The sequence below is a fragment of the Nipponia nippon genome, unplaced genomic scaffold (genome assembly GCF_047370975.1).
Source record: "Nipponia nippon isolate SJK-2023a ecotype South Korea unplaced genomic scaffold, ASM4737097v1 scaffold_40, whole genome shotgun sequence".
NCBI lineage: Eukaryota > Metazoa > Chordata > Aves > Pelecaniformes > Threskiornithidae > Nipponia > Nipponia nippon.
Window position 1 is genome coordinate 1,759,266 of NW_028262359.1, and position 27,504 is coordinate 1,786,769.

General features: G+C 54.0%; 4 protein-coding genes across 14 annotated transcripts in view; all 4 read left to right on the top strand.

Annotated features, from left to right (window-relative positions):
- Positions 1–6,657, top strand: part of FAM219A (family with sequence similarity 219 member A) — a 103,356-nt gene extending 96,699 nt beyond the window's left edge. For 2 of the 5 annotated variants that reach the window (XM_087777696.1, XM_087777697.1), the window contains exon 6: positions 1,735–6,657. In XM_087777696.1, coding sequence (XP_087633822.1) covers positions 1,735–1,998 — 264 coding nt within the window. In that variant the 3' untranslated portion in view covers positions 1,999–6,657. The remainder of the gene's footprint in view (positions 1–1,734) is intronic. The other 3 variants (XM_087777698.1, XR_015709055.1, XM_087777701.1) reach the window with 3 other exon arrangements.
- Positions 6,658–6,776: 119 nt separating this feature from the next.
- Positions 6,777–12,613, top strand: SPMIP6 (sperm microtubule inner protein 6). Of its 4 annotated transcripts, none has more exons than XM_087777693.1 (7): positions 6,777–8,569; positions 9,758–9,902; positions 10,466–10,578; positions 10,695–10,770; positions 10,895–11,081; positions 11,165–11,264; positions 12,477–12,613. In XM_087777693.1, the coding sequence occupies exons 1-7, from the start codon at positions 8,432–8,434 to the stop codon at positions 12,540–12,542; spliced, it is 825 nt and encodes a 274-aa protein (XP_087633819.1). In that variant the 5' UTR covers positions 6,777–8,431; the 3' UTR covers positions 12,543–12,613. The 4 variants fall into 4 exon arrangements, with proteins under 4 accessions (XP_087633819.1, XP_087633821.1, XP_087633820.1 ...); XM_087777695.1 differs by having other exon boundaries at positions 10,895–11,076; positions 12,477–12,602; XM_087777694.1 differs by having other exon boundaries at positions 10,895–11,076; positions 11,165–11,301; positions 12,477–12,589.
- An 833-nt stretch (positions 12,614–13,446) lies between these two features.
- MYORG (myogenesis regulating glycosidase) lies at positions 13,447–27,126 on the top strand. 4 transcript variants are annotated; one of them, XR_015709053.1, is made up of 3 exons: positions 15,525–16,323; positions 20,736–23,040; positions 23,434–27,126. XR_015709053.1 is itself a non-coding variant. In XM_087777647.1 (2 exons), exon 2 carries the CDS (start codon positions 20,873–20,875, stop codon positions 22,907–22,909), a length of 2,037 nt encoding a protein of 678 aa, XP_087633773.1. In that variant the 5' UTR covers positions 13,447–13,565; positions 20,736–20,872; the 3' UTR covers positions 22,910–27,126. The 4 variants fall into 4 exon arrangements, 3 of the variants coding, with proteins under 3 accessions (XP_087633773.1, XP_087633772.1, XP_087633770.1); XM_087777647.1 differs by lacking the exon at positions 15,525–16,323 and adding an exon at positions 13,447–13,565 and having other exon boundaries at positions 20,736–27,126; XM_087777646.1 differs by lacking the exon at positions 15,525–16,323 and adding an exon at positions 13,471–13,622 and having other exon boundaries at positions 20,736–27,126.
- Positions 13,546–27,504, top strand: part of LOC148053042 (uncharacterized) — a 43,601-nt gene continuing 29,642 nt past the window's right edge. Inside the window, exon 1 of the mRNA XM_087777650.1 lies at positions 13,546–13,565. The gene's annotated coding sequence lies outside the window, so the exon portion shown is untranslated. The remainder of the gene's footprint in view (positions 13,566–27,504) is intronic.

Consider the following 27,504-nt stretch of genomic DNA (forward strand, 5'->3'; position numbering starts at 1 on the left):
CAGCCCTTGCTCAGGAGCTCGGAGCATTTCAGTGTGCCTCCTAGAGCAACAAGCCATCTGTTCACATGGGTCAGCCATGGAGGACTGCAGGTCCCACAGGTCTCCGTCATGCTGCCATCAGGTTCGGTCTAAGACAGAAGGAGGCTTGCTGACACTGTATTTCCCAGGGTTAACACCTCCCCTCTGAAGGACAGACCTTCCCTGATAACCACTGCCTCATGGCACCACAACCAAGTCCTTTTATTGCCTCTCTTGCTGTTTTTTGCCTGCCATGTGCCCTGAGGCATTCCTCAACCCTGCAGCCCTGCAACTGCCCTCAGCCCTCTGCATTGTGTGATGTGCATCTGCTTCTAGCACAACCCTTTAGGGAGGGAGGGAGATGAATTTAAATGTTACATCCAGTGCTTCCTCTGAATACAGACAGAAGCACTAGCCAAGTGTTTTTCCCTGCGCAGAGAAGGAGTTGGTTGCACAAATAGCTCGTTTGGCATGACAGTACAGGACCATAAAATGGCAATTTTTTGGCTTCTCCTCTCTATGCTTTGTGTTCATATATTTTATTAGGGGAATAAAGTAGAAAGGGTGGGGAAAAGTAGTTACCTGTGTAGGGTCATTATCAGGAAGGCTGAATGGATTAAGGCAATGCACATGTGGCTATCATAGAAAATTGAACACTAACCCTTCTGAACCTCAGCCCCTTAAGCAGGTTATGACCATGCAGCATGTTTGTTGGCTCGTTTTGGAATACGGTGGACAGCCCATCAGTATGTATTAACCGCAGATTGGGCTGGTTTCCCCTATCTGGTCTCATGTTCAGACCTTTGCTTCAGCCGGAAGGTTTTCCTTGTGCCCTCGGTGGAGGTTACACTATGGTGACTTCCCGGGAAGGTGTACAGATACATGGCCGTTCTGGCACTGCTCTCCTTAGACCAGTCTCTGCCACTACGGCCTGGAGAAGGCAAAAGCAAAGAGCATGGACGCTGACTCTCTGTCACAGCATTATAAAGCCCTAAAATCTGCAGAGCTGCTGGGCACTGACCTAAATGCAGATTGCATGCAAGAAAGCAAATCGTTTCTTATTCCAGTCTTTGCACGAAACCAGATGGTCTTCTCAGGCCCCATTTTCAGTCCAAAGTTGTACAGAATACCAAGGGGAGGAGCACCACAGAGTATGAAAGGCTGCATCACTATCCATCTAAATTACCGTGCAAATGGGGTTTAAGGATATTGATGCTGGTGCCTCCACAAAGGAATTTGCATTTGATGCCTCCTAAAGACAGACTGGCTTTTTGTTAGGATTTTATGTAATTTTAGTCACCAAATTGCCTGAGCTTAAGCAAGTCCCTTCCTTTTATCAGATGTTAATTTTACCCTTTAATGTGAGCTGGCTTTGAACTCCAGGGTCTCAGCATTTAACTCTGTCTCTCCAGTCTGCAAACTCCCCATTTCCAGATGTCTGTGTGAGGAAGAACATCTTCCTAGTGTTGAGGAAGGTCTTTAGATAGCATGGTCTAGTCTGCTTTTCTGGTGGTTGTATAGTACTAAACTTTGGCTGAAAGGAGGCTGATGTCCAGGTGACCATCACGAAGGCTCATTTGATGTCTTATCAGACATATCTTGAAACCAACCCTTGGAAGAGGCACTGGATCATATCTGACATTGCTGCATGTCTACTCCCAACATGTACGCTTGGCCATTGGGTCTGCTATGCTGTTCTGGCTGTCTTGCCTGCAGATGCCTTGCGACTGCAAAAGCAGGCAGCCAAGCCTTCTGCGTGGACTTCGAAAGGGACTTCAGGACGGGCCCCCTTGGACAGGACGGACTCAACTGCTTCTGGTTTGTCTCTCCAGCTCCTTTCCCAAAAGGAGGCACCTGCTCTGCTTGGCTGTGTGCTGGCTGACACACTGGTCTGCAATCCTGAGCAGAATCCTTTTCTCTCCATGCAGAGTCTGTCCTCAGGCTGCCTGCAAGCTGTACAATGGTATGCAGGAGGCTTGAAAAGTACAGCACCCTGTATGTGACTCAACAGAAACACGAAGATGCTTTTGAAGAAAGGAAGGACCCAGCTGGGCACCAGATGGAATGACAGGAAAAGGAAAACAAGCAATGACTAGAAAGGTTGCCAAGTGCTGTCTTGGCCTAGGGCAGATCCCAGTTGTCCGAGTTAATCTATCTCAGTACAGTGCTGATATCAGCAGGGAGCAAAGCTCGCTTTCGGATGCACACACCAGAAACACCATGTCCCCAAGCTGGCACCGCAGCCAAATACTGCTGCGGAGAGTCTGCTGGACTTAGAGCACAGAAATGAGATCTGGGGTCCATTGCTGCCGTTGGCACGTGGTACACATTTACTCCATCCTCAGGCAAGTCACATCCCCTCTTGATGTCCATTCCCTACTGCAGTACAGGGGACAAACCTGCCTTTCCAAGATGCTGCCACCACCTTGCATGGATGTTGCCACGTGTGTGGTGGGCACCATTGATAGGATAGCTCTGCAAGCAAGATGCACAAAGCATGCTATAAAAATTTTATGCATATTTTCAAAGTACTACTCTGCTTTCCCTCTGTTTACCAGCTTCTGATGCTGCTTGCATGTGCCAGAAGGCTGTGGGGTGGAGGTTAGTATAGAGATTAAACAGCTTTGGGGGAAGATGTTTGGCAAGGATGTGTTTCCCGGTTATTTGGCAGCTGGCTCTCACACAACTGGCGTCTCAATCTGCATGCTGCTGCAGGGAACATGTAAGAAGATTTGGTGGCCCAACAGCACCATCCCCTGCTAGTAGAGTTAGGGAACTTAGTGCAACGGGGATAGCAAGTGCTGATGGGAGGGAAGAAAGCACTGAAGGGCACATTTGGGATATTCCCACGGCAGTTTCATGCTCTTACTTTTAGCCTCTCTATAATGATCTGAGGGTATAAACTGGCACTTTTGCTTAGGTGCTTCCTTTACTTTTCCATTCTCCCTTCAAGCTCACATGGGGTATGGCCACTCTTACCTAGAATGAAGTAGGCTTTGTCACCTGGCTGCTGCTTGGCTGAGCAAGTACAGGCTGCATGTGCCACCATGAATATACCCTGGCTTTGACCTCTGCCACTCTTCAGAGCTGACTTTTCACATCAGCCTCCTATTTCTACTTCTAATGTCTCCAAAGAAACATCTGCATAGATGGGCAGTGCCACAGGGCAAGCTGGACTAGGTTGAGCTTAAGGGGAAGGCATGGGAAGGTCTTCATTTTAAGGTGCTTTTCACCTCTAGGAGAACATTGCATCCTTGTTACTTCCTTTCAAGGCTTTTCTGTGAGAGGGATTGCTCCAAACCTTAAACCACATCTATCAGACAAACCTGCCTGTCTTACAGAGCCACACAAGCCCTGAAGCAGAAGGGTCAGCAGTTTAGCATAGAGGAAGAGGTTGTGATCTGGGATTACCTACAGAAGATTAACACAGGTTTCTCACAGGGGCTGGCATCTGTATTTTAACTCCCTGTATTATGCAGTTGAGCTGCTGCATTGCTTCCAAAAAATTACAGCTACATCCCCTCCTTTGCCTCCCTTGACGTTGGTGGCAATCCCAGGACCGCAGCAGCTAAATGATGCCTCGCTGAGCACTGCTTTGACAGCTTGCTGGGGAGGCATAGGTTGGGGACTAATTGAGATGACACGGAGCAGAGCACCGTGGCCCATGCAACTGTGCAGCAAGCTGTGTCGCAGAGCAGCACAGACACTGGCAGGAGAGATTGCAGCTCTCCTTGGCGCCTTTGGAGAGGAGCTCTTCCCGTTGCTTCCCAGACACAGTTGCCACTGGTGGTGGCCTCGAGCCTTGTTGTGCCTGGTCTGTGGAACCATTTCTGCAGTAACAAATGGTGATACAGGCGGTGGGATTGCATCAGGGAGTGGAAGGTACAAAAGAAGCCTCATTAAAATGTCTCAGATATGTCACTGGAAACCAGCACAGCAGGCACCAGGAAAAGAAAAGGCCACTGAAAGGCCATGCTGAGATAGGCCCCATTACCTGCCGAGATGTTTGCCCTCCCGGAGCAGCATTTCTCCTCTAGTTGCCCATCCAGCTGCCCCAGGTGAGCTCACCGGGAAGCACCGCTCTCCAACCAGGCTTCTTGCTTCTGCACCCCAAAAAAGCTGCGACTCCATTTGTTAACCACTTTCCTTGAGCCCACGTGATTTGGGAGACATGAAGTTTGTTGGGAGGTGTAATACAGATCCACAGAGAGAGCTGGAAAACTTGGACAAGCTGTCTTCACAGCAGCCCTTCTGTTTTTTATCACCTTCATCTCCATCCCCAGCTCACAGATTTCTTTGCTCAGTTTCTTTGTACAGAAAAGCTGCGGTAGCAGCTATGTTTGGCTTGTAGCTGCCTCTGTCCTGAGACAAACCCAAGGCAAACATCAGACCAGCAGGAGACCAACCACCATGATGCTGGGTGAGCCAGAGAGCAGGCTGGGATTTCTCTTCACCCACCTGAAGGCTGTGGGGCTGAGGGTTCGCCAGGCTAGTGTAAAACCTTGGTGTGATCCAGCAAGCCGAGCCAGCCACCCTCGCCATGCCTGTCTCAGTGCTGCAGGAGGTCTGGGACCCAAGCGCCAGGTCCCAGGCCTGCCAGCCCATGTGCTGCCAGACCTGTCGGCTGGGCTCCTGCTGTGCTGGGGCAGGGCGCTGTAACACACGCTAGTAGGGCTGTAGTTCTGCAGGGAGAAAGACTCTTGCAGAGGATGAAGTCTTTGCAGGGGAGAAAATTCAGAAAGTGGCTGGTTTCTTCCCCCCCCTTTTTGCACATTTTTAACCATTTTTAACCATCCACAGAGGTTATTGAACCTTCAGTTTAATAAAGGAAATGAGCTGACATTAAATAGCTTTCTGAAGGGTCTGAAAGCACATGCTACTTGCTTGCAGAGCTGGTCTGTACCTAACACGTGATTTCCAGACCTCATTGTACATCCCATAGCTGAGTCAGTCCGTGCGCTGTGCAGGGACTGGGGTGGGAGAGTCAGCGCTGGCCATCAGGCCAAACAGCCACAGCTTCCCAAACTGAAGAAGAATCAGACCAAGAAGTAGGGGAAGGAGCAGCGACAGTAGAAAGATAGCTAGTTGTCACAGGTAATCTTCGGTATCCATGTCCAGTGGTTAGTCCTAGAATTGCAAGCCTTGTTCTATTGCACACGTCCTCCTTCCACTCCTCTTTTCTCAAAGCAGCCATCGCCTTTCCTCCCCCCTGCCCCGTGCACTAGTGATGAGCATCAGAGGCAGTTGCACCAAAGTGACTCTCAGCCCAGTTCTGCATCCCCCTCTCCCACACGAACCCAAGGCAGCCCGGACAGTTGTTGGCCAGCACAAGCCTAGTAACTCCGCTTGGGTTTCTTTCCTCGTGTGCTATAGCTTCCTCCGCATGCACTCTAGCAGGGCAGTACAGGAGGCTCTGACCGTGTCCCAAGAAGCTTCTTTGCCCCCCTGGCAGCACCTTGCAGACATGCACCTTACTGGGAATGTACTGGGTCGATGCTGGTGAGATCTGGCACTGCTGATCTTGCATAGGTGGCAGCTGATGGGGATCCGCCGGGGGAAGCTAGCAGAAAGTGGCTACTGTCCCTTTTCTTTTCTTTTTTGAGGGAGAGGGGGATTTTTTTGGCATTATGATTATTGTCCACCTTCCAGTGGCCAAGTTCTGGGCTGCATTAATAATTGGGGTTCATTGGCTGTCCGGGCAGGTATGGAGCTTCACACCAACCTTAATAGCAAACGTTGTGGCTGTATCCAGAGCCTGGGCTGGGTTTCTCCCATGCTGGCAAAACACTTTCAGCAGGCTCCAGATAGACGTTTCTGGCAGACAGGGAAACAGCACTCCTCTGAGTCCAGATCAAATCTGCACTTCCATTTTGTGTCCTCTGCTTGGAAGAAACCCAACCCAAGCAAATGCTTCCCAGATCTCCTTTCCCCCTGCGGTGCCTGGCGCCCCAGGGGAGGGGGTGGCGGGAGGCATTTCAGGATCACCAAAAGCGAGATCCTTTTTGGATGTATTTAATGGAAATATCTTTCAGGAGGAGAGACCTCCCGACCTTTGCATTAATCTCAAGAGCAGGAGATGAATTTCTGGCTGTCCTTACATATAGTGAAACATAGCTGAAACAGCCAAATGCAAAGTAGAGTTAAATGTAGGGTTTGACCTGAATAACCTTTTAATTAGGAAGATAAATTTGTTGTAGCTTGACCTTAGTCCATGTTAGGAACCTGCTAATCATTTGACATGCAGAGTGTATTAATGCTGCACTTAACTTGGCCATTGGTTTTATTATCTCGTTTTGGGAGCTTTTTCACTCCCAAAGCATCAATCTGCATCTTGTATGGGTTTTCTTTTCTTTCTTTTTTTCCTGTTCAGAACATGTAGCACACTGTTGTACTTCTGTTCCCGTCTGCGTAGAGTATTGCCTTAAACAGATCAGTTGTGTTGTGGTTTGTTTTGGGTTTTCTTTTTTCTACCATCAGTTTTATGCATTAATTTATTTAAAAATGTGGGATTTTTTTCAAAAACATGGAACATGTATAATATTTTTTTTTTAACATTTCCATTGCAGTATTTATCATTGTTACTGGTTGTGTGTAGTGTAACAGAATTAATGATATTAAAAAGCATACATATGAAAACCAGCCTGCCAGCCTTTATCACTGGAGCAAACTGGGCTGAGAGGGTACGAACTGCACCATCTCCGCTGAGCCCCCAGCAATCACAGGTACTGAAATCAGGGGGTGCCAGCCTTCATGCCATGGCCAATACCAGCCTGCTCAGGCCCAGTGGCCGCGGCTGGTATGGAGCAGTGCCGTATGGCACAGGTAAACCCGCTGGGGCCGGTCAGCCCCCAGCCAGCATCTGGGAAACCCTTCTTCCCAAGGCAGCGGGAAGGCGCACGGGCTGGGCCCAGCCCCTGCATCTGAGCTGCGACAGAAGCAGAAAGAAGTGGTGCATTTATACGACACCGATGGGTGAAATAACCTTTTCTCCAGCATTGCAGCCATTTCTGCCCCTCGAAGCTGTTGGCACAAGAGCCAAGCACGGTTTTTAAAGTCCAGTGCCAGCAGCTTGAAACCCCAGGGACCGCTGGGGACAGGGGACAGCCATGGGGGGGCCAGTGGCTCATACTGGCAGCCAGTCCAGTGCAGGATTAGTCCCCCTCCAACCAAGAGGCTTGGATTACACCTGTGCAGAGCAGTGCTCCCCAGATCTGTGCCCTGGGGTCCTCCAAGGCCACAGAGCTGAGGCAGGGGGGTAGGCACCCCCATGTCCACCTTTCCTTCCCTGGCTCCCAGCAGGGGATGGGACTGGTGGAGAGCCTTAGCCTGGCCCAAGAGAGACCACTGGGGTGTGAAAATCAACGGCAGCTTGTTTTCTTAGTTTCGTTTCTAACAGCACATTAATCATGTTTGCCTGGAGGCATTCAGGTGTCCCGGGCTGCCCAGCCCCACCATCGCCCACAGGAAACAGAGCAGGGCTCTGCAGCCCTTTGGGGGATAGGATGGCATCCACCCTGCCAAGACGGACATGGGTCTTCACCAGTCATCTCCAAAAATGTGGCAGCAGAGGGGCTGGAGCCAGGAGCAGAGCAGGGCTTTGAGCTGGCACTGTGTGACAAGCCAGGCCAGAGCGGGGTTTCTGCAGGGGCAGGGATTTCTGCTCGACTCCCCATCTCCGGGAAAAGCAAACCCAGTTCATGCAAATCCCTCTCTGGCATAACCCAGTTGCCTCTCTGCACTGAGATGGATGAGGATCGCTTACTCTGACTGCAGAGCCCATCACTCAGGGAAGCCGCACAGGATCACCTAAATCCAGCTTTTTAATGAAAAAGGGGAGACAGAGCAGGCGATGATTGCCCTGGCTACCACAGGAGGCTGGGACAGCGGTGCCTGGTGCTGCTCCCTGGGCAGTGGTTGCACTAGTGTGGTGCTGTGTGCGCACAGCTGGGTTGCTGCAGGATTTCCAAGGAAATATGGGAGAGGGGGGCTGGAAAAGCCACAATCACAGCTCCTGCACCTCCCAAAATAAAATTATCTTGACTACAACCAGCTGAAACTGTTTCCTACCATCGTTAAGGTAATGGCCTGCAGGAGGGGAGGAAGCCTGGAGCCAGGACAAAGCCAGGAGGGTGCAGCCCACGGAGGGATGCAGACAGCAATTGCTGTGCCCTAGCCTAGAACCAGAGCATAGCTATGGGACTGACAGAAAGACACCAAATTCCCCTGCTCCCCCACTATGACATCACTGATGACATAAGAATCATCCTGGGCTGGCAGAGCAGTGGCACCAGCCCTGTTCCCTCTCCTGCATGGGCTGCAAGCCCCCAGCCCCACGCAGTGCTGCTCATCCAGTGGGGCAGCGCCAGGACCCTCTGGGACTCCGAGCGCTCCCGTCCCGGCAGGCTGCTGCACCATGTTCCTCGTCTCCAAAAAACACAAGACCCCCATCAGCACTTACACCGACTCTTACCGCCCACCATGCTCTGTCAAAAAGACCATCAAAGAGCAGCAGCCACAGCAGCCCTGGAAAGAAAACAAGTTTGTGACACAGGTAAATGCCATGGGAGGAGGAAACCTCAGGGTTTCTACCTCTACCCAGCTGCGGATGCTCGGTGCCGGGCGGGGGGGTGGCACGGGCACTCACAGGGTGCTTTGCTGCATGTGTGTCATGGGGAGGCCGTGCTCCCTGGTTAGGAAAGCATTTGACACCCCACAGCCTGGGCTCGCTGGCTTCTTGTCCCCTGGAGCTGCACCCCGCAGGGGCTTTGGGCTCTTGGGGCTGGTGGCCACGAGCACAAGCTCTCACACATCAGCCCCGTCCATCAGCAGGTTTCAGAGTACGCAGGGGGCAGGATCTGCTGAGGACGGGGAAACTGAGGCAGAGGCAGGGCTCAGCCCAGGGCTGCTGTGCGACACGGTGGCGATGGCGGGGCAAATGGGTGGCTCTGAGAGCTGCTCCAACACGCAGTCCCCAGGATCAGCTCAGTTCTGACGGGGGGGGCCTTCCATGCCAGGGGGACCATGCAAAGGGCCAGGGGGAGATACGAGCACCGAAAAACTCTTCCCAGCCCTGGTCCTGGAGGAGGAGAGATCCCTGCACCGTGGCCTCACTGCGGGGGGTGTCCGTGGGACATGCAGCTTTCCCCACACAGGCTAACAAGTGTGCAGGCTCCGATGCAAAGCATGCTGCGAACCGGCTCGTCTCTTGCAGCCTCGTTAGCATGTGCATTGTAATGAGAGAGCCAGCAGAGGGCATGGAGAGGGATGTCACCGCTGTGCAGGGAAATGGCTCATGCAACCAGGCCATGCATCTGCCCCCCAAGGCCCCAGCCCTCCTGGGCTTTGCCAGCTGTAGGACATTGGTTTGGTCATGTAACTCCCTTCCCAACCTCTGCTGGCCCCATACCTGGCAGTCCCAGTGCATCCACCCCATCTCCCCCTCTGCAAAGTGCCTGGATGCCTACGGACACCCTGGGTGCAGGGTGAGAGGAGCCAGTGATGCCTAGCCATCCTCTGTCCCCCAGTTTCAGGTGAGTGGGAAGCTTGAGGAGGGAGGGTGCAGTGCTGCTAGGACCCCCATGCCCACCCACTGTGCTGGGAGGCTTGATGCTCGGATCTCCAGCTGCATCTCCAGCATTAGACCGTGCCTGGTAATCGGCTTCACCACGTGCCCCGACGGCCGTGAAGACAGATGCTGCCACATGGCCTGGTATCTCTCTCCACTACCCACTGTCTGTAGGGATTAACGATGCCCCCAGTGCAAAATCCATCGAGCCAAGGTCAGTCCGAGCAGCTGATTAAGGCAGCAATGCAGGAGTACTACAGGAACACCATCGACCCCGGAGCCTACTGGCCTGAGAAGTACTGGCTGGCCAGGTCCGAAGGTACTGCCATGGTCCCAGCTGTTCCCCTGTGTCACACAGGGCACATCCCTTTGGGTCAGGGTCTGAGGGTGCCAGAAGTGGCTCTGTTCATCCCCCCTTTTGCATCTGGCGTCCCTCTCACACTGGGGAAGGGACCCTCCATCAGCATCTATGCTTGTGGCTTTGCCACAGCCACCCATCCCCATCCCTGCAGTGAGACTGTCCCTGTCCCAGGGATGTCTGCAGGTCCCCGGGATGTCTGCAGGTCCCCAGGGTTCTCTCCTCTGGTGGCCCCTAAATACTGACTGGTGGTAGGTGCTGCCTGGGGGACACCCTCCTGGCACCCCATAGCCCCCAGGGACCAAGGTTGTGTGGGCTGGGACGATTGACCAACGAGCTGGAAGTGGTGGGTGTCACCTCCATCACAGATCCTTAACAAGGACCCCGGGAGCAGCATCTCTGACATGCCCCCTGGCCCCGTGGCATTGTGTTTCGGGGAGAGGGGGAACAGTCGGGACTCTCCGTCCATCCCCCCACATCTCCAGCACCACAGGACACCCCTGCCTGTTGCTTTTACATTGCAGAGAAGTACAACCCAGTTTTTGTCAACGAGGACAAATACCTCACCTGGAGAACAGGTCCCTACAACAGCGCAGCCTGGAATAAGCACTCCTCTTACCTCCCCCTCCTGCCCAAGGTAGAGTCCAGCCCCCCTGGCCCTCCCAAACTGGAGCTGCCTCAAGTGCCACCAGCACCTTGGCCTCTGCAGCAAAAGGGTGGCAATCCTGCAAGGGCTGCCGTTGCTCTTTGCAGGAGACACGGATGGATACCTTCCTGCAAAGCATACCCATGCCATACCTCCCGAAATCCACCTGCCTCAACCAATTTGGTAACTACCCTCACCCTGTGCCTGTACTCCAGCTGTAGCTGTGCCTGTGCCATGCTGGCATCCATCTGGGTGATGGGCTGGCTGCTCCTCCTCATCCTTACCCTCGCCATCCCTCCACTTGCAGAGAGGGAGGTGGTCACCAACATGCTGCACAGGCTGCCCGTGTACACCGTGACGGGGAGGCAACCCTTCCAGGGCTACTACAGCCCCTGCTCTGGGCGCCACTACTGCCTGCGAGGGATGGACTACTACGTTGATAGGACCACTGCCATCAGAAGGCATCTCCACGCACTAGGAGAGAGGGCTGTAAGGTTGGGATGGGATGGGATGGGATGGACATGACCTCCCTTGTCCTTGGGGCCGTTGCTCACCCTACCTCCTCTGTCTCTTGCAGGAGTATCCCATGCTGCAGTTACAGCCCCAGAGCCATGTTGTGTACATCTACACATCACCTCCAGCGATCCTCCACGTACAGGAGCCCTAGGTGCCGACAGGTTCAGTGGGGGGACCGCTCCAAGCTGGTTGCCCTGGGTGAAAAGCCTATTATTTTTTCCTAATACGAGCCAGCCACTAGCTCTCCTTTCATTATGGTTTCATGCAAAATTGCTCAGAGGGTTATTCTGGGGACGATGGTGCAGACTGCAGACCCTGAGAGGTAGCGGGTCCCATCGTGGTGCCCATGCAGGCAGCAATGCAGCCACTGCACCTCCATCTCACAGGCTAAGTGGACATGACCAAGGAGGGCAGGACACTGTTCAGGTGCTGGACGTGTTGTTGCTACCAGTGGAGAAGCAGTTGCCAAATTTACTCCCAGGACAAGTGTTTCTATGCTCGGTCTCATTCAGCGGTCCTTGGGACTGTACAGCACCTGAAATCTTGCTGGTACCCTGAGCCTCCCTGCATGTAGCTTAGCAACTCCCAGATTTTGGGACCACATCAGTGTTTCTTGTGCTGCTCTTGTATTTTCTGTTGTCACTGTTTGCTCTTCTTATCCAAGAACCTGTTCCCTGGTCACGCTGTTCGTTATGCGATAATCAGCCCTGTCCTTCACCGACTGCAGGTGTGGCAGCACCTTTTAATCCCCACATGTTTACCTTTAGGATGTCTCCATTGCTGAGGCAGCTTTTTTCAGCCCTGGGGAAGCAGCAAGGGGAGAGGGGAGGCTGTTCAACCAGCTTAGTCATCACTCTGCTACTGCATCAGCCCCCCACGGGCCGAAATTAGGCATCAGGCTTTGCAGAAAACCTGTGATTGGCTTTAAATTCCTGAGCCCAGAAACTAAAACCAAGCAACAATGAGAACAAATAGGGAGCACTGGGTTCCCCATAGATGTCCCTATGCCTGAGCCTCGGTAAGATGTTTCTCAAGATCTTCTCCACGGAGAAACAGGCAGATTTTCCTGGACTGGCATGGCTCTGGGAATGAAGGTTTTAGGAAAATGGCAGTGCAAGAGAGAGTGGGTGTTTGCAGGGTGGGAGATCTGCTGGAAGCAGCTTGCTGAGGTAGCAATGCCAGGGAGCTTCAGCCTTTCTGCCTGGGCTTCGCTTTGGCCTCAGTGCCCAAAGGCACACACCAAAGTGGTGGGGACAGCTGCGTGTCTACTGCTCACCCCTAAAGAATGCTGGCAGGCAGAAGCAGGTTTTCTGCTCTTCTTCCTCACCAGAGTTTTGTCCTCCCATGGCTGATAACTTTTTCTGCTCTCCTAGGTGGGACACGAGCCACTTTGCGAAGACAGGAGGAGTCCAGAGAGGCAGCTACACCATCCACCCTGAGTTTATCTCAGAGGCTTACTCTGCCCCATCCTGTTGGTGAAGAGCAAAGATGGGCTTTCATTAAAAGTGGCTTGGGCAACCGTTCCCCTCAGACCCTTTCCTACAGGCTGGGGAAGTTCCCAGGGAGGGGGGAGAGACTTCAGCGACTGCTGGCTTGGTGGGCACTTTAACAGCCCCCAGGGGCTGGTACCCTGCTGCCACTCGCAAGCTGGAGCCCAAGAAAGCACAGAAGGAAAAGCTCTCAAAGCATAGTAACACAGCCAGAAATAGAAGCAGTCGTTGACACCCGTGTTTGTCAGCTTTGTGCTGGGCTGCTTAGGACGTGCTTGCTTTTGCCAAGTTGTCCAGGAAGAGCCGCCATCCATCTGGGATACCGAGCACGGACACGGGCTAAATAAGGAGGGGGATTTGAAAGCAGCACGTAATTAATGGAGGCATGAAATGCCCTTCTCTGACCATGATCTGGGAACCCAGTGTCAGTGTGGAACACCACCCGGCACCTTCCATGTGTGCTGCAGATCATACACCCTCGGTGCTCTGTTCCCCACAGGAGGGATGCTCCAGCACAGACCCATCTGCAGCTCCACGTTTATGTGGGGCAGCACCACCGCTGTGCCGTGCCCACACCAAGCAGCACCCTAACCCTGCTTGCGGCAGGGAAAAACCCATGAAAACCCCATCCCGGCCCAAAAGCATCCCGGCACGGCCCCCCCCAGTGCCAAACCCCAAGTGCCCCCAGCAGAGCCCCCGGGGTACCCCCACCTCCAAGTGCCCCCAGGGCATGCCCAGTGCCTCCCGCCCCGCCGGAGCTGCCTGCTGCCGAACTACATCTCCCAGGGGGGAGCGGCGGCCCGGGGGGGCCGGGCCGGGGCTGGAGCCGGAGCCGGAGCCGGAGCCGGAGCAGGGGCGGGGCGGCGGGGAGCGCCCAACCCCGGAACGGCGGCGGGCGGCCGCTGCGGTCGGCCCCGCTCCCGCTGCGCCCAGCCCCGCTGCCCGCCGCCCAGACATGGCCCGGCACCGCCGGTAAGTTTGCCGGCTCCCACGGGTTGCCCGCCGGGGAAGGATGCAGCAGCCCCCGGGGTAGGTTTTGGGGTCTGCATCCCCCACGGAGGGGGGTCGGTGGCGGGGTGCGGGGCAGGCAAGGGGGTGCCCCGTCCCGCAGACCCCAGGCTGCAGCCGGCAGCAGGGGCAGGCTCGGGAAGGCCCGCGGGGAGCGGGGTGTCAGTGCAAACCTGCACCCTGACCTTGGGGCGCAAGGCTTTCGCGCTCCGCTGCGTAGGGGCCGCGCAAGTTTTTCTTGTGAAAAATGGGTAGGAGTCTTGCCACCCGGAAAAGATTAATGGAGCCTGGAGACGCGTCCCCAGCTCCAGTTGCAAGGTGCAGCTTCAAGTTTTGCTGCTAGACAGATGTTTGGCAGTGAAAACTTACGCAGATGGTTTATGCAGCGCATTGTGCAATGTACTGTGTTGGGTTTGGAGTGGTTTCTGGGACAGCCCCTCCATCAGCAAGTGCCAGCGGTGCCGACAAGCTGCCAAAGCTGTTTTAGAAAGCACAAATCCTTCTTTCACTCTTCCCTCTCCCTCTTGGGATACTCCTGATGCCCAAAGAGCAAGTGCCCGGCATAGCAGATGCCAGCAGCCCAGTGGGGGATTGGGGTTGGGGGGTTGTGTCTGCATGCCTGGATCTGCACGTGGAAGAGCTGCCAGGGAGCACTTTAAGGGATTGATGATTGCATTTGACCCAAGGTTGTCCAGCATCATTGGCTGTTGGATACAGATGGAAATTGGGGGTCCTGAGTCGCCAGCCCAGTTCCATGAGCCATCTGCCGCTCTCTGGAGCTGCCAGCACCAAGAGCTTCATGGTGACTCAAGGTCTGGAAAATCGCAGGGACCGTGCCAGAAGGATGTGCTTAGGTTTCCATTTCTTCCCCATATCGTGTTGTAGCGCTTGGGTGTTGGGGTGGGCTCAGGTTTCAGCCTGCCTCCACATCCGAAATGCTGAGCGCTCCCAAAGTGCTGAATCAGCTCTTTTAAGAAAGGATCTGGGGGGGCAAAACAGGGCACCGCATCCTGCTGTGGGGCATTTCGTCTTGGAGGATGGAGATAAGCACGAGTGAGATTAACACCTGTGGGACCACTGGGGAGAGAGGCTGTTGGAGTGATAGGGTGGTAGATGAAGCGCATTTTGTATCAGCAGGAATTGGGCCGGGGAACCAAAAGACAGCGGCAAAGACACCGAAATCTTGATCGCTGTGTATCTTAGATAGCACATGTGGCAAATAAAATAAGCTAATAGCGGACTGATGCCTTGCGCCAGGGTTTCATACGCCTGACCCACTGGGCCACATCCCTGCCTGGTGCCGACTCCTTCGGTGAGAGTGATGAAATTACTGCAGTTTCTTTTTTGGGCAGAGATTTATATCATCCCGGCATGTTGATGTGTGGAACTCCTTGTATTTGATGTTTTGCTTTCGCTGCTGTTGGGGACAAGCTGTGTGGTTTTAGTGGGTGCCTCTCCGAGAGCTGCTGGCCCCACAGGTGCCGAGGAGCTGGTTGCTGGGCACTGGGTTACCCCATGGACTACAGCTTCGGGGCCAGGCTACCTCCAACTCCCCCAGGGGCTGTAGGATATCTTCAAGGTGAGCACACAGACATCCTTGAAGGGAGAGCACCGGAGCTTTCTCGGTCATGGTTTAGTCATGAGCCGGCAGCACCACAAGTGGTGTGCAGGGTTAAAGTGAAAACCCAGCTTATTAAAACTTCATCTTGCTAATTAGCACAGGGTGAAGAGCAAAGACAGACGATGTTGTAAAGGGGGAATTGTCAGGTGTGTTAAATATTAAGTCATCTGCTGCCAGAACTGACTCCCAGTGGCTTTTTTGTATTCATGGTCGGACACTGGATGAGGTGTCTAAATGGGTTTGGAGCATCGCTCGACACTGGCAGCTTTAAGGGACATAACTGGGCTGTAAAGTGACAATTCCTGCAATATAGGTGAAAGTATTTAAGGCTGGGCAGAGCTAATGCTGCAGCTTCAAATCTCCTGTCTGCTCTTACAGATGGAGAGAGGTGCTGGCAGCGCGTCTGCACTTTGCAGATGAGCTCTGTATTCACGTGGCCCCCTTGGATTTGGGATTTATCCCCTGGGTGCCCGGTGCTGTTTAATCCTGGCTTACGAACCAGCTGGCAGTGGTAGGGCTGCTTGTTTCTTTTCGCTCAAGGCAGCCTCGTTACTCTGCTGAATCATGACTCTGCTTAAAATCACAAGACTTGGGGAAGGAGAAAAAAAAACCAAACCCTGGGTTGGTTTTTATTTTGCTTTCTGATTCCGGAGACCCTGCAAATGCAGGAGGGGAGAAGCCTTCACCGGCCCTTCCCGCTCACCTGGCAGGGAGGGGAGATGCCAGCCTGAAGCCCGTGACTCCGGGAGCCGAGGCTCGGCGAAGCTCGCGCCTTTCGTGCCACCACGATGCCTGTGGCAGCCGCCTCTTGGCTGGGCGCCACCGCCTCAAGCACGCCCCGGCCGAAGGGTTGGCTGCTCATGCATCCATCACCGTGCCTGAGTAAACACACCGGTGACGTGCTGGATCCCCTCCTCCTGCCCGCGGACACATGCTGCTCAGCGCGCAGCCAGCTCGTAGCCCCAAAACACCCTTGCGCGATGGAGAGGACGAAACTGCCAGGGACGTGGAGACATAGCAGAGCTTGTATTTTATGAGACTAAAAAGCCATCTGCAGCGGAGCCAGGCAGCAGGCAGGGATCCGCGGGAGGCAATGGACGGGTGAGTACCGGTACCAGCACTGTGCCCCTGGCGGGATGAGCTGCCTCCTGGCTGGGGCTGTCCATATCTGACAGCCAGGTGCTGTGGGGAATTTGCTGCTGTGTCTTGCCACAGAGGCAGCAGCCCCAACAGCAAGCATCTGTTCTCTTCGCAGGCAGTGCAGAGGCCCCCCCCAGCCATAGCCTTTCCCCGAGCCCCTCAGGCTGGGCAGCATGTCTGTCCCTGCCGCGACCACAGCCGGGACGGTGAAGGCAGGGGTCTGTCCCTGTCCCGCTAAGGCAGAGCTGCTGCCCTGGCACAGAGGCCGGGGTCTCTGCCACCCATATTCACCCCGGGGTGGCTTGTGCGCCGCAGAAATAAACCCAGGTCCCCGGGATGATCCGGTGCGGTGTCCGGGGGGATCCTTGCGGGTGGCTGTACAGGGCTAGGGAAGCAATCAGTGCCTCTAATCTGCGGGGGGGACCAGGGTCTGCGGGGAACAGCCCTGTCCCCTGTGCCAGCGTTGTCGCTGGGTGCCCCCGCCTGTCCCACCCGCTCCCATCAGCGCCAAACAGCTGGGATGGTGATTTCACCCTTTATGACTCCAGAAATCCCTCCAGAGAACTCCAGTGCTGCTGCAGACCTCTCCAAGGGAAATTAAACCCCCAGGAGAGGTTTGCTCATCCCCCATCTCAGGTTTGCGAAGTCCCTTTGGCAGGGCTGGTCCCCCGCGGGGGGTTGCGGAGCAGAGCCAGAACCCTGCATGTGGAGGCTTTTTTTCCCCCTGCAGCTGTTTTGCAGAGAACTAATTTCCCCCTTAATTTGCCATCCTAATTCCCTGCTCTTTTATGGGGTTGGAAATAACCTCCTGGTGAAATCTGTGGTGTTTCCTTAGCTTGACTCCTGACAAGATGTTTGGGGAGGAGGCGGCAGCACCTTGCACCGGAGGGGAGGGTTTCCCGGCATCCCTGCGTGGGAAATTGGTGTGTGTCCCTGGCACGAGCTTGGCCCCTGGCGTGGTTCAGACCGGACCCCACCAGGGCAATAGAGACCAGTTAAATGTTATTGACCCTCTTTAAACGAATGCCCTAATTGCAAAGTTGCTGGGGTTAGTGGTGCTGTGGGTCTCACAGCCCGTGGTTAGCGCTGGTGTTGGTAAAAATAGAAGCGGTCAAAAAATGGATTTTTATTTTTACTCCATAAAGTGTGTCCTCCTCAGATGTTTTGCTTTCATCTCGAGTTGAGGCAAGACGACTTGCTGCTTCCACAGAACAGGAAGAACAAGCTTTGTTTTGGGTCAGCTGGGGAGCTCCAGCACAGCAAGCTGCAAACATGCTGTTTGGCTTTGACACCCTCCCTTCCCGTTTTCTTTTTTTTTCTTTTGAGGAGTTTAAAGGTTACCACAATGTCATCTTGGAGCAAAATAACAAGTTTGCATTCCAAAAAAAATGTCGAAACAGGCTTTGCATGAGCAGGCACCTCTGCAGGCTGCGGCTCCTGAGTGTGAGGTGGCAGGCGTTGTCTCCGGGGAGCTTGGGAGACCTACCTCTCATCTGGGATGGAGCCAAATCACCGGCTGGAGAAGGCACAATTTGTTAATGAGGCAGAAAAAGAGAGGGGCCTGACGGGCACAGAGTGAGATCCTGTTTTCAGAGACCTCCCTGGCCTGTGGGTGTGCTGGGCAATGCCTGCGAACACCCTTCTCAGCATCTTTGTTGGAGTGGCACCTGAGCAGGTGATGTCCGTCAGCCCAGGACAGCCACAGGGGTTTGATCCTGGCCCAGCCAGAGCGACCAGAACAGGATTAAATCCACCAGCTTGGACACCTGGCTTGCACATCCCTTTGAAACAGATCAGTGTCCAAGGGCCACAAAAGGCTGCAAAACCTTTCTTAAAAAACACATTATTTCTTTACTGGCAGCAGCAGTGATGGCACCTTCGTGTACGTCATGAGCTCCAGCCCATGGGGGGAAAAGAAAGAAACAGCCTAAAAATAGAGCGGCTTCGAAGTAGTTCATAAATAATAAACCAGCCTCCTGAAAGGGAGATGGAAATCCAGAAACTCCCGGAAGCCATGGGAGCTGCTGTCAATTTTACATGTAGTGAGGAGGTGGCTGTCCCCGCAGAGGCATCATCAGCCATGTCTTGGGCTAAAAACCCTAAATGAGAGCTGGGAAAGAAAACACTGTTTATTTCCTCTTTCTTTTTCAGAAAACGTGAAAACTTTTAAAAATTCTTTTCTCAAATAATTTGTGAGAGCCACTCAATGGGCAGCTGCATTTTATTTTCTCGCCCCTTGAGATTTGCAGTCCCCAGATAAGGCATGCATGGGACACAGGCATGCCTCTGGTGCTGATAGGTATTTGCATCTCCCTTGCTGGCATCCCAAAAATTCCCAGTGCCGAGAGGGAGGGAGCTTGTTGGGGCTCAGCATACCCGCCTGTATTTCCAGAAGCATCTTGCCACTTGTGGCATTGCTCAGCTGTGCTGCTTTTGGCCGAGACCCTTCTGCAAACCTCCTCGCCCTGCCATCCCCAGTACAATCCTGCGCTGCTTCACCCTAAAGCCAAGGAGGGGTTGATAGAGGGGATGAATGTTTATCCCAAGCACAGCAACTTCCCACCACTGTCTCTTCTCTGCCTTTATTGCCTCATTTTTGCTGGGCTCGGGCACCCTCACATCACACATGCCGGTGGCTGAGGACCCCGTTCCCGGGGTGCCGGATCTGGCCCTGGGTGACACAGCAGGGTGGTCGGAGCCGCCTCCATCCCGTGCCGGAGCTCCCCAGCAGCCAGCGAGGGCTCCGTGGGACTTGGCTGTGGGACAAGTCGTTTAGCTAAACCTATCGCCCGTTCAGGCTAATCGCTTCCTAATGCCGCCGTAATCCCATTTAAAGCAACTGGCAGCCTAGAAAGTTATCAGCTCCCAGGGGAAGGTTAAAATGACCCGACCGGCAATGAAAAAGTTCCCTGAGCTGCGCGGTCTGGCCCAATACGCACTGCAAGACGAATATAAAATGCTGTATGTTTTGTGGAGCCCACACCCAGGTGCCACTCTGGGTTTACATCTAGGCATCCCCATAGTGGAGCAGTGATGCTCAGGACCCCTTTCTGCTTTGTCCATCTTTTTCTGGGGAGAAAGATCTGTCTGAGGTGCAAACAAAAATGGGGACATTTGCTCCGGCTTGTCATGCCTGCGGCAGGGAGAGGGTTCGGTATTTCATTTTGGATCTTTTTCTTCTTTTTTTTAAAAAAGAAAACAACCCCTTTAGAGGGAGTCTCTGCAATCAGCTTCATTCATGCCCAAAAAGTTTTTTTTTCTCCAGCCCCGGGGCTTGGGGAGGAGATGGCGTGCCCTTGTTTGCTGGCGCTAGGCAGGTACTGGCCAGCTGGTGTGCGGCTCTGCAGCTCCTCTCCTTCCCCTGCTCCTCCCGCGGCTGGGTTTGTTTCTCACTCTTCCCTGTCCTTACTTTACTTTTCCCGTCTGGATCCCGGCGCTGTGCTTGGCCGAGCCCAGCCAGCCTGTGGCCAAGGAAAAGCCATTAGGCTCTTGGCGCAGCCCACTTCCCCGGGGCCGCACACAGGGGAGCGGGCTGGAGCCGAAACACAGCCTGGGGCCCTGCTGGATGGAGGAAGAACCCTTTGGAGGCCCTGCACCGCTCAGTCCCAAGAAAATTAGCCTTTGTCCTGCTCGGAGACGTCGCAGGCGTCTGGGTGTATGGCAGGAGCGAGCCACTCTCCTCCCACCTGGGGCTGCTGGTGCGGTACCTCCCGCAGCCGTGCTTTGCTGTGCAGCGCATCCCCTGTGTGCACCCCAAAAGCAGCCGTGAGCTGCTGGTACCCCAGCCCCATTTGGCCATCTGGGGGCTGCAGAGAAGCTGGGATTTACTCACCTTCGCTGCAAAGCATCCCTGGGCTGGAGCAGCCAGGACACACATGGGATTGGGAGGGGATGGCGCTGTGGATGAGCTGAGTTAAATCTGCCAGGGAGGCAGTTTGATTAAATTTAGGAGCGGCTGCCTGGAATTCATTACCTGGTGTCTTTTATGGCTCTTAATTAGCCCTGTCCCTTAAAGATACTGTCAGTGGGCTAATCCAGCTCCTGCTAACCTCCTCCTACCTCCTCCCAGTCTCTGCTCCTCCCTCGCTGAAAGTCTTACCCCCTCAAAAATTAATTATGTCAACGATTTGGCCCTTATTGCCCTGGGGTTGTTCTCCACGTGGGCCTCAGGCTGTTCTCCGCACGTGTTCTCCGCCTGGGGTAATTGGAGATGGTGTCTGGTACGTGGCGTACAGCACCTGGCACATCGCAGCCCAGCAGCTGGGGGGCAGGGGGAGCTGCTGAAATGGAGTCAGCAAAGGGATGACAAGTGGTCCCTTGATTCAGAGATTCTTCTGAGACTATTTATATCCTATATTTATATCGTTTTTCAGAGACGGGTGCGCCGGGACTTGGTGGAGGTGGGAACTCTCCTAACAGTCCTTTGTCTTCTGCTGAGAGCCCCAGACTTGCTGCAAAAAGATCGTCCTTCCCACTCCTCTACAAAAAACTCCAGATAAACCAGAGCACCATGTACACCTTCCTGCCCGAGAACTTTACGCCAGTGAAGCAGAAGCCCTCCAAGGAGCTGAGGCCCATGCTGGGGGCCATCTTGCTGGGCCTTATCCTGTTCATTGCCGCGGTGGTGGCCTGGTGCTACTACACGGTGTCCCTGCGGAAGGCGGAGCGGCTCAAGACGGAGCTGATGGACCTGCGGGCGGACGGCTTCGTCATCAGGAACCAGCACGGGGAGGTGGTGTTCCGGCTGGCCTTCCGCTCGGGCAGCCTCGACCTGGAGTCGTGCTCCAAGGAGGGCGAGATTTTGAGCTGCACGCGGTCGGGCGGGGGGCCGCTCAACTTCTTCATCCAGACGGTGAAGCCCAAGGACACGGTGATGTGCTACCGCGTGCGCTGGGAGGAGCTGGCGGACGGCCCGGCGGTGGAGCACACCATGTTCTGGGAGGACGCCCACTGGTACGGGGGCTCAGAGATGAGCACCCAGCACTGGCCCATCCGCCTGGCCGGCTACCAGGAGCCCGTGCCCTATGTGACGAGCGACGTCTACTCCTTCCGCGACAGCTTTGGCGGCATCCTCGAGCGCTACTGGCTCTCCTCCAAGGCGGCAGCCATCAAGATCAATGACTCGGTGCCCTTCCACCTGGGCTTCAATGCCACCGAGCGCACCCTCTTCTTCCAGGCCCGCTACAAGGACTCTCCCTACAAGCCCCCGCCGGGGCAGCAGCCCTTCCCCGAGCTCAGCTACCGGGTCTGCGTGGGCTCCGACGTCACCTCCATCCACAAGTACATGGTGCGCCGCTACTTCAACAAGCCCTCCAAGATCCCCGCCGAGAACGCCTTCCGATACCCAATCTGGTCCACCTGGGCACTCTACAAGAATAATATTGACCAGGACAAACTCTTGCGATTTGCTGAAAAGATCAAGAAGTACCGTTTTAACTGCAGCCACATTGAAATTGATGACATGTACACACAAGCCTATGGGGACTTTGACTTTGACCCTGTCAAGTTCCCCAACGTGACGGAGATGTTTGCAAAACTGAGGGAAGATGGGTTTAAGGTCACCCTGTGGACTCACCCTTTCATAAACTACAATTCCTCCAATTTTGGGGTGGGGATCGAGCGTCAGCTGTTCATCAAGGAGCCATCTGGGCGGCTGCCAGCCATGGTGGAGTGGTGGAATGGCATTGGGGCCATCCTGGACTTCACCAACCCGGCAGCCCGGGACTGGTTCCAGAGCCACCTGCGCCAGCTCCGACACAAATATGGCATCTCGTCCTTCAAGTTTGACGCGGGTGAGACCAGCTACCTGCCCAAGCAGTTCAGCACCTTCCGCCCGCTCTCGGACCCCAGCATCTGGTCACGGCGCTACACGGAGATGGCCATCCCCTTCTACGAGCTGGCCGAGGTGCGGGTGGGCTACCAGTCGCAGAACATCTCCTGCTTCTTCCGTATCATTGACCGTGACTCCGTCTGGGGCTACGAGCTTGGCCTCAAGTCCCTCATCCCCACAGTGCTCACCATCAGCATGCTGGGGTACCCCTTCATATCCGCTGACATGATTGGGGGGAATTTTTTCCCCAACAAGACAGACGGGGCAGTGGAGATCCCCGACCGGGAGCTGTACGTGCGGTGGCTGGAGCTGTCGGCCTTCATGCCCTCCATGCAGTTCTCCATCCCACCCTGGCTGTACGACAAGGAGGTGGTAGAGATTGCGCAGAAGTTCACGGAGCTCCACGAGTCACTGGTGGCCCCGCTGCTGCTGGAGCTGGCCGGGGAGGTGACCGACACAGGCGACCCCATCATCCGTCCCATCTGGTGGATCTCGCCCCGCGATGAGGCCACTCACAGGATCGACTCCCAGTTCCTCATCGGGGACACCCTCATGGTGGCCCCCGTCCTGGAGATGGGCAAGCAGGAGCGCGATGTCTACCTGCCAGCGGGCAAGTGGCGCAGCTACAAGGGGGAGCTGTTTGAGAAGACCCCGGTGCTGCTCACGGACTACCCTGTTGACCTGGACGAAGTCGCCTATTTCCTCTGGGTTTCCTAACAGGCTCCTCCATCAGCTTTGGGACAACCATGCCTTACCTAGGACTTTGTAACAGATAATAATTCTAATTGCACATTTCATTTCCGACTGGGGATAAGGACAGGAATTAAATAGACTTCACTGTCCTTGGGGTAATTTTTTTTTTATTTGGAGGGTGGGTTATGTTTTATTTTTATTTGGGGCAGGTGGGAGACTCCAGTTGGGTTATGGTAGGCAGAAATTTCTCTGTATAGGTCATGAAGGACTTGTCAGTCTGTCTGCAGACACGTAGTAAACTCAATACCTTTTCAGTTCCCAAGGATTTCAAAAGGTGGAGGTTTGTTAGTGCCAGTGGGAGTGTTTCTGGTCTCGTGGGAGTACGCAGTGCTGGGCATGGGGGTGTGTACCGTGGGAGGGTTGCTACAGCACAGCCTGCCTTAAGTTTTATAATGTGGCAAATATATTTAAAAGGACTTTTTTAAGAGCAGAAAACAAACCAGAGATACGTATATATACACAAACGTTTTTTTCCCCCTTTGGTCTAGTGTGGCACTGGACTAACAGTTGCTCCATGCTTCTGCTTTCCCGGGTACCAGGCGGGCCAGGCTACTCGAGTGATGTCCAGGTATTTTAACTGTATGGGCTGTGTATCACTTGCTGGGGCAGCTGCATCCCACCTCCTCACCCATTTAACACCCTCTGCAACGCACATGCCTGTGTTTTGCCTTGGGTGTCAACATTTCCTAGAGCAGTGCCGTCCACACCAGCATGCCCCATTAGTCTTTTTAAAGCATCTATGGCCCCACTTCATTGCATGATTATCCTGCTGATATCATCCCTTTTGATTTTTAAGGACAGATGAACTTTCAGGTTTGTTGCTGGCAGAAGGACTGCCTGGAGCAAAGCCGTTCTCAAGAAGTACGTGCAGCACTTTCCCGGGAACAGCCGGTTCCCGCGAGCGGCACGTGTCTTGGATTGATGGTGATGTTTGCTGCTAGCCGGCTTGCCGGTGGGTGGAAAACACCGGCTTTTGCACTGATGGGTCTGTGCCAGCAGAAATGTTCTCATCTACCATGAAATTAACCTAATACCCATCTCTGTCTCAGGTCGCAGTTAGAGGTGATGATTTTGTTAAGGGTTTTTCTGAAGCAGCCCTCCTCTCTCCCCTGGAGAATTAGGGGCCTTCCTCAGGCAGCGTTTGTGGTGCTGGAGGGGGGTTGCTGTCAGAGGCTTCTGGAGGGGACACGGGGTGACGTGGTCCTGCACCCCAAGTCCCCGGCAGCTGGGATGGAGCTGCAGAGACGCCTCTCTCCCAGCTTTCCCATTTGGTTTTGGATGGGAAGATGCATTTACAGAGAGCTGTGGGCAACCTCCGCTCCGAGACAGAGCAAACAGGATTGAAGTCTGGCAGCTTCCCTCCCCAGGGCAGGACATTCCCGGCTGTGCCCTGCTTGGGAGCGTGTTTCAGCCCCTGAATTTTTAATGAGCCTCTGCAGAATTGAACTGCATTGGCTGGGAAGGTTTGGGGCACCCTGCCCAGGCTACGGCCAGCCAAGGAGAGCTCAGCATCTGCAGGGTTTCTCATGGGATTTTGTCTCAGCTGAGCATGGGTCCGGCAGGAGTCTGCCACCTGGGGAGATGGTGCTGTGCTTTGGGTAGGGTTGGGTACCAGCGAGGATCTTTCTCAAAGCCCATCTTCTGCCACTGGGCTTTGCAGGAGGCAGAAAAGGAGATGCATTAAGGCTGGGGGTTGTGATGGGGTCCAGGAGTGGAAATGTAGATGTTTGGGGAAAAATCTGAAGTGCTTTTATAGTTAGGAAGGAAGTAAGGAAGTCCAGATTGATGGACTCTTTGGAGCATCCCTTCAGGTCTGAATCTGCCCTGCATAATTTGGTGTTTCAGCCTCAAAATGAGATGCAGGGGAGCCTTATAGGTCCCTGTCCAGCTGGAGCACAAGCATGTCCCAAAGCCTGTTTCTTATGGCTTTTAACTGCGAAGGACTCGGCTTTGTTCCGTGCCGCCAGTGCAAATAATGGTTATGTTACAAGTTACAGACACCCTCTGGCAAGGAGTTAATCCTGGAGACCCAGCATCAGTCGTCAGGGCACTGGCAGGCTTTGGCCCTTGGACTGGAGGGTGGAGGTGAAAGTGAGGAGCTCCTGGAGATGAGTCTGACCACAGCCTGCAAGGAGGACAGGGTGTGGAGAGGGCTTCTCCAGCCCCAGAAATGCATAAAGGCCATGGCTTGAGGGTGTCCAGCTCTTCCCTTTCAACCTTTGCTTGTGAAATACTTGTCCTCCCTTGGCATGGGAGTCATTGGGTGGAGGAGATGTTGCTGCACGGCTCAGCTGCCAGTGAAGAAGTGGGATCCTTGGCACGGGACTTCATGGGAAGCATCCCAGCTTGACCAGAAGTTGCTGTCTTCTTGTCCCCTGTCTCCACTGTGCCACTCACCACATCCCTCACTAGTAAGGGGTGAGGCTACGTGAAGAGGAACACAACATTCCTGTTAGTATCCCTTTATTATTAAAAGGCTGGAAGCAGCTGGATGAGTGCCTTCAATCTCCTTACAGTGGTTTTAGGTGCTGTCAGGAAGGTTATAGAGGAAATTCTCCATTAGACACACTGTCTTCCTTCCCCTCCCCTCAAAAGAAAGGATTTTATTATCAAAGTTTTAATTTTCTTTTTATTTAACTATATGAATAAGTGGGTAAGAGTATCCTTATTTTTCTAAATGCTGTAGTTAGGGCATAAGTGGCCGTGGCTATTTAGTGCTCCAGCTAGGAGAAAGGTAAGGCTGTTGGGTGGATATAAGGGATGATGCTGAAGAACAGGTCCATATGGGTGGCTCTCTGTGGGTCCATGGCACCAAGCCTTGCTGCGTGTTGGGGACAGACTCAGCAGTGCTGCCTGAAGCTAGCTATCTCACAGGCTAGGTGCCCTTTCCATCCAACTTTTTACCAAAAACACTATTTCGAACACTACACTGTAGCACTGCAGGACTCGAGGACCTCTAGGACAAGCACTCTGTGCCCTGACACCTTGGGAACTGCTGCTAGGGAGATTTCTCTGGTTTACACCATGGGTCACTGGCCAAAGCAGGGTTTAGTTGGACTCAGCCAAAGAAAAGCCCCAAAACAGGTTTGGGAGTTGGATTCAGCCTTTTTGACCCCAGCCAACAGCTGATTGTGGCTGAGCAGCAGGTCAACGTGATGCCTGTGTGATTGAATTCTGAAGCTTGCACTGTCGTGTGTCGGGTTTTCTGAATGCTTGTGTTTGCACATGCTGTCCTATGTCGGACTGTAATGCTGGTGGGTTTGTTTTTAACCACTTTTCTAATTCTTAATTGTTATGAAGACAGAACTGTAACATGAATCGCCTTGATTGATATAAAATTTTGGAAAACAAAAGGAAGTTTAACTACGTCCATCTGTACCAAGTACATGGGGCAGATTTGGGGCTTTTTTTCACCCTAGACTTCACTGAAATCAGAGATGAGATTGTTGGTTTATTTAAAGCTTGCAGTGTGCAGCTTTGATGTATGTTTTAAGGGAGGATCTGGCAGCCACCCCACTCTTGCGTTTGCAGTGTTGGCAGGAGATGAGGATATGGAGGTGACCCACTGGATCACAGATTGCCCTCCCTTGGTTCCTGACAGCAAAGGGAATAGCGGTGTCTTAGGGCTGGCCTGGAGAATACCATGTCCAGGCAAACCCTGATGCTGCGTCCACCCCAAGGGGTGGGGACCAGACCATTGTGCCCCTATTTCTGCTGACATCCACCCAAAGAGGACCTATCGACATGGACTCGGGGGGGTTTGCTGATCTACACTGCTCTCAGAGAACACATGCTTCGGGACTGTTTGCAGGCGCTGAAGAAGAGGAGCCTGCTCTTGGCTTCCCTCGGGTACTCCAGAAGGTCCATCTGGGCCCTGGCTGTCCCCACTGCCCCTGGGGTCCCCCTTTCCAGATGGTGCTGACGGCCAGGACGGGGATGGAGTAGATGTTTGTGGCTATGGGATTGCCAGAAATGGAACGTGTGAAACTTGTTTAGCAGCCTGCCTTGCCCCCCCTTTGCCCCATACAATGTTTTTCCTGCCCTTCCCATTGTTACTGTACAAACCGCAGCTGGCCTTGTGGCACTTGGGCATCACTAGCACTGGCCCACACATGCGGCTTGGCTTGAGGAATGAGAGGGACTTCGATTTGCTCCTTTTGCAATAAAAGACATTTTCCCAATGCTTTTCCTTTGCCTTCTCCCTTGGGTGCGAGCGGCATCCATACACTCAGCTGATGCTCACATGGTAGGGGTGAAGCTGGCTCTGGCTGGAGACCTGGGGGCAGGTTGGCAGCTTGCAGCACTTGCGGCCTTGCAGCAAATCCTCAGTAATGCAGGAGTCCTCCCTGGAATCGGTGGGTTTGGTTTTGGTTTTGTTTTGGTTTCCAGCCTCCCAAAAGCTGGCGCTGTGTGCAGGGTAGGGGTGTGAGGCTCGCCAGGAACATGGGGACAGCAAGTGGGGTCTGCTTTGTGCTGGGTCCCAGCTAAGTGGCAGTGCTTGAAAACACATCCATGGCTGTGTACAGCACAGGGAGGAGTGTTAATGGCAAAGTCCAAAC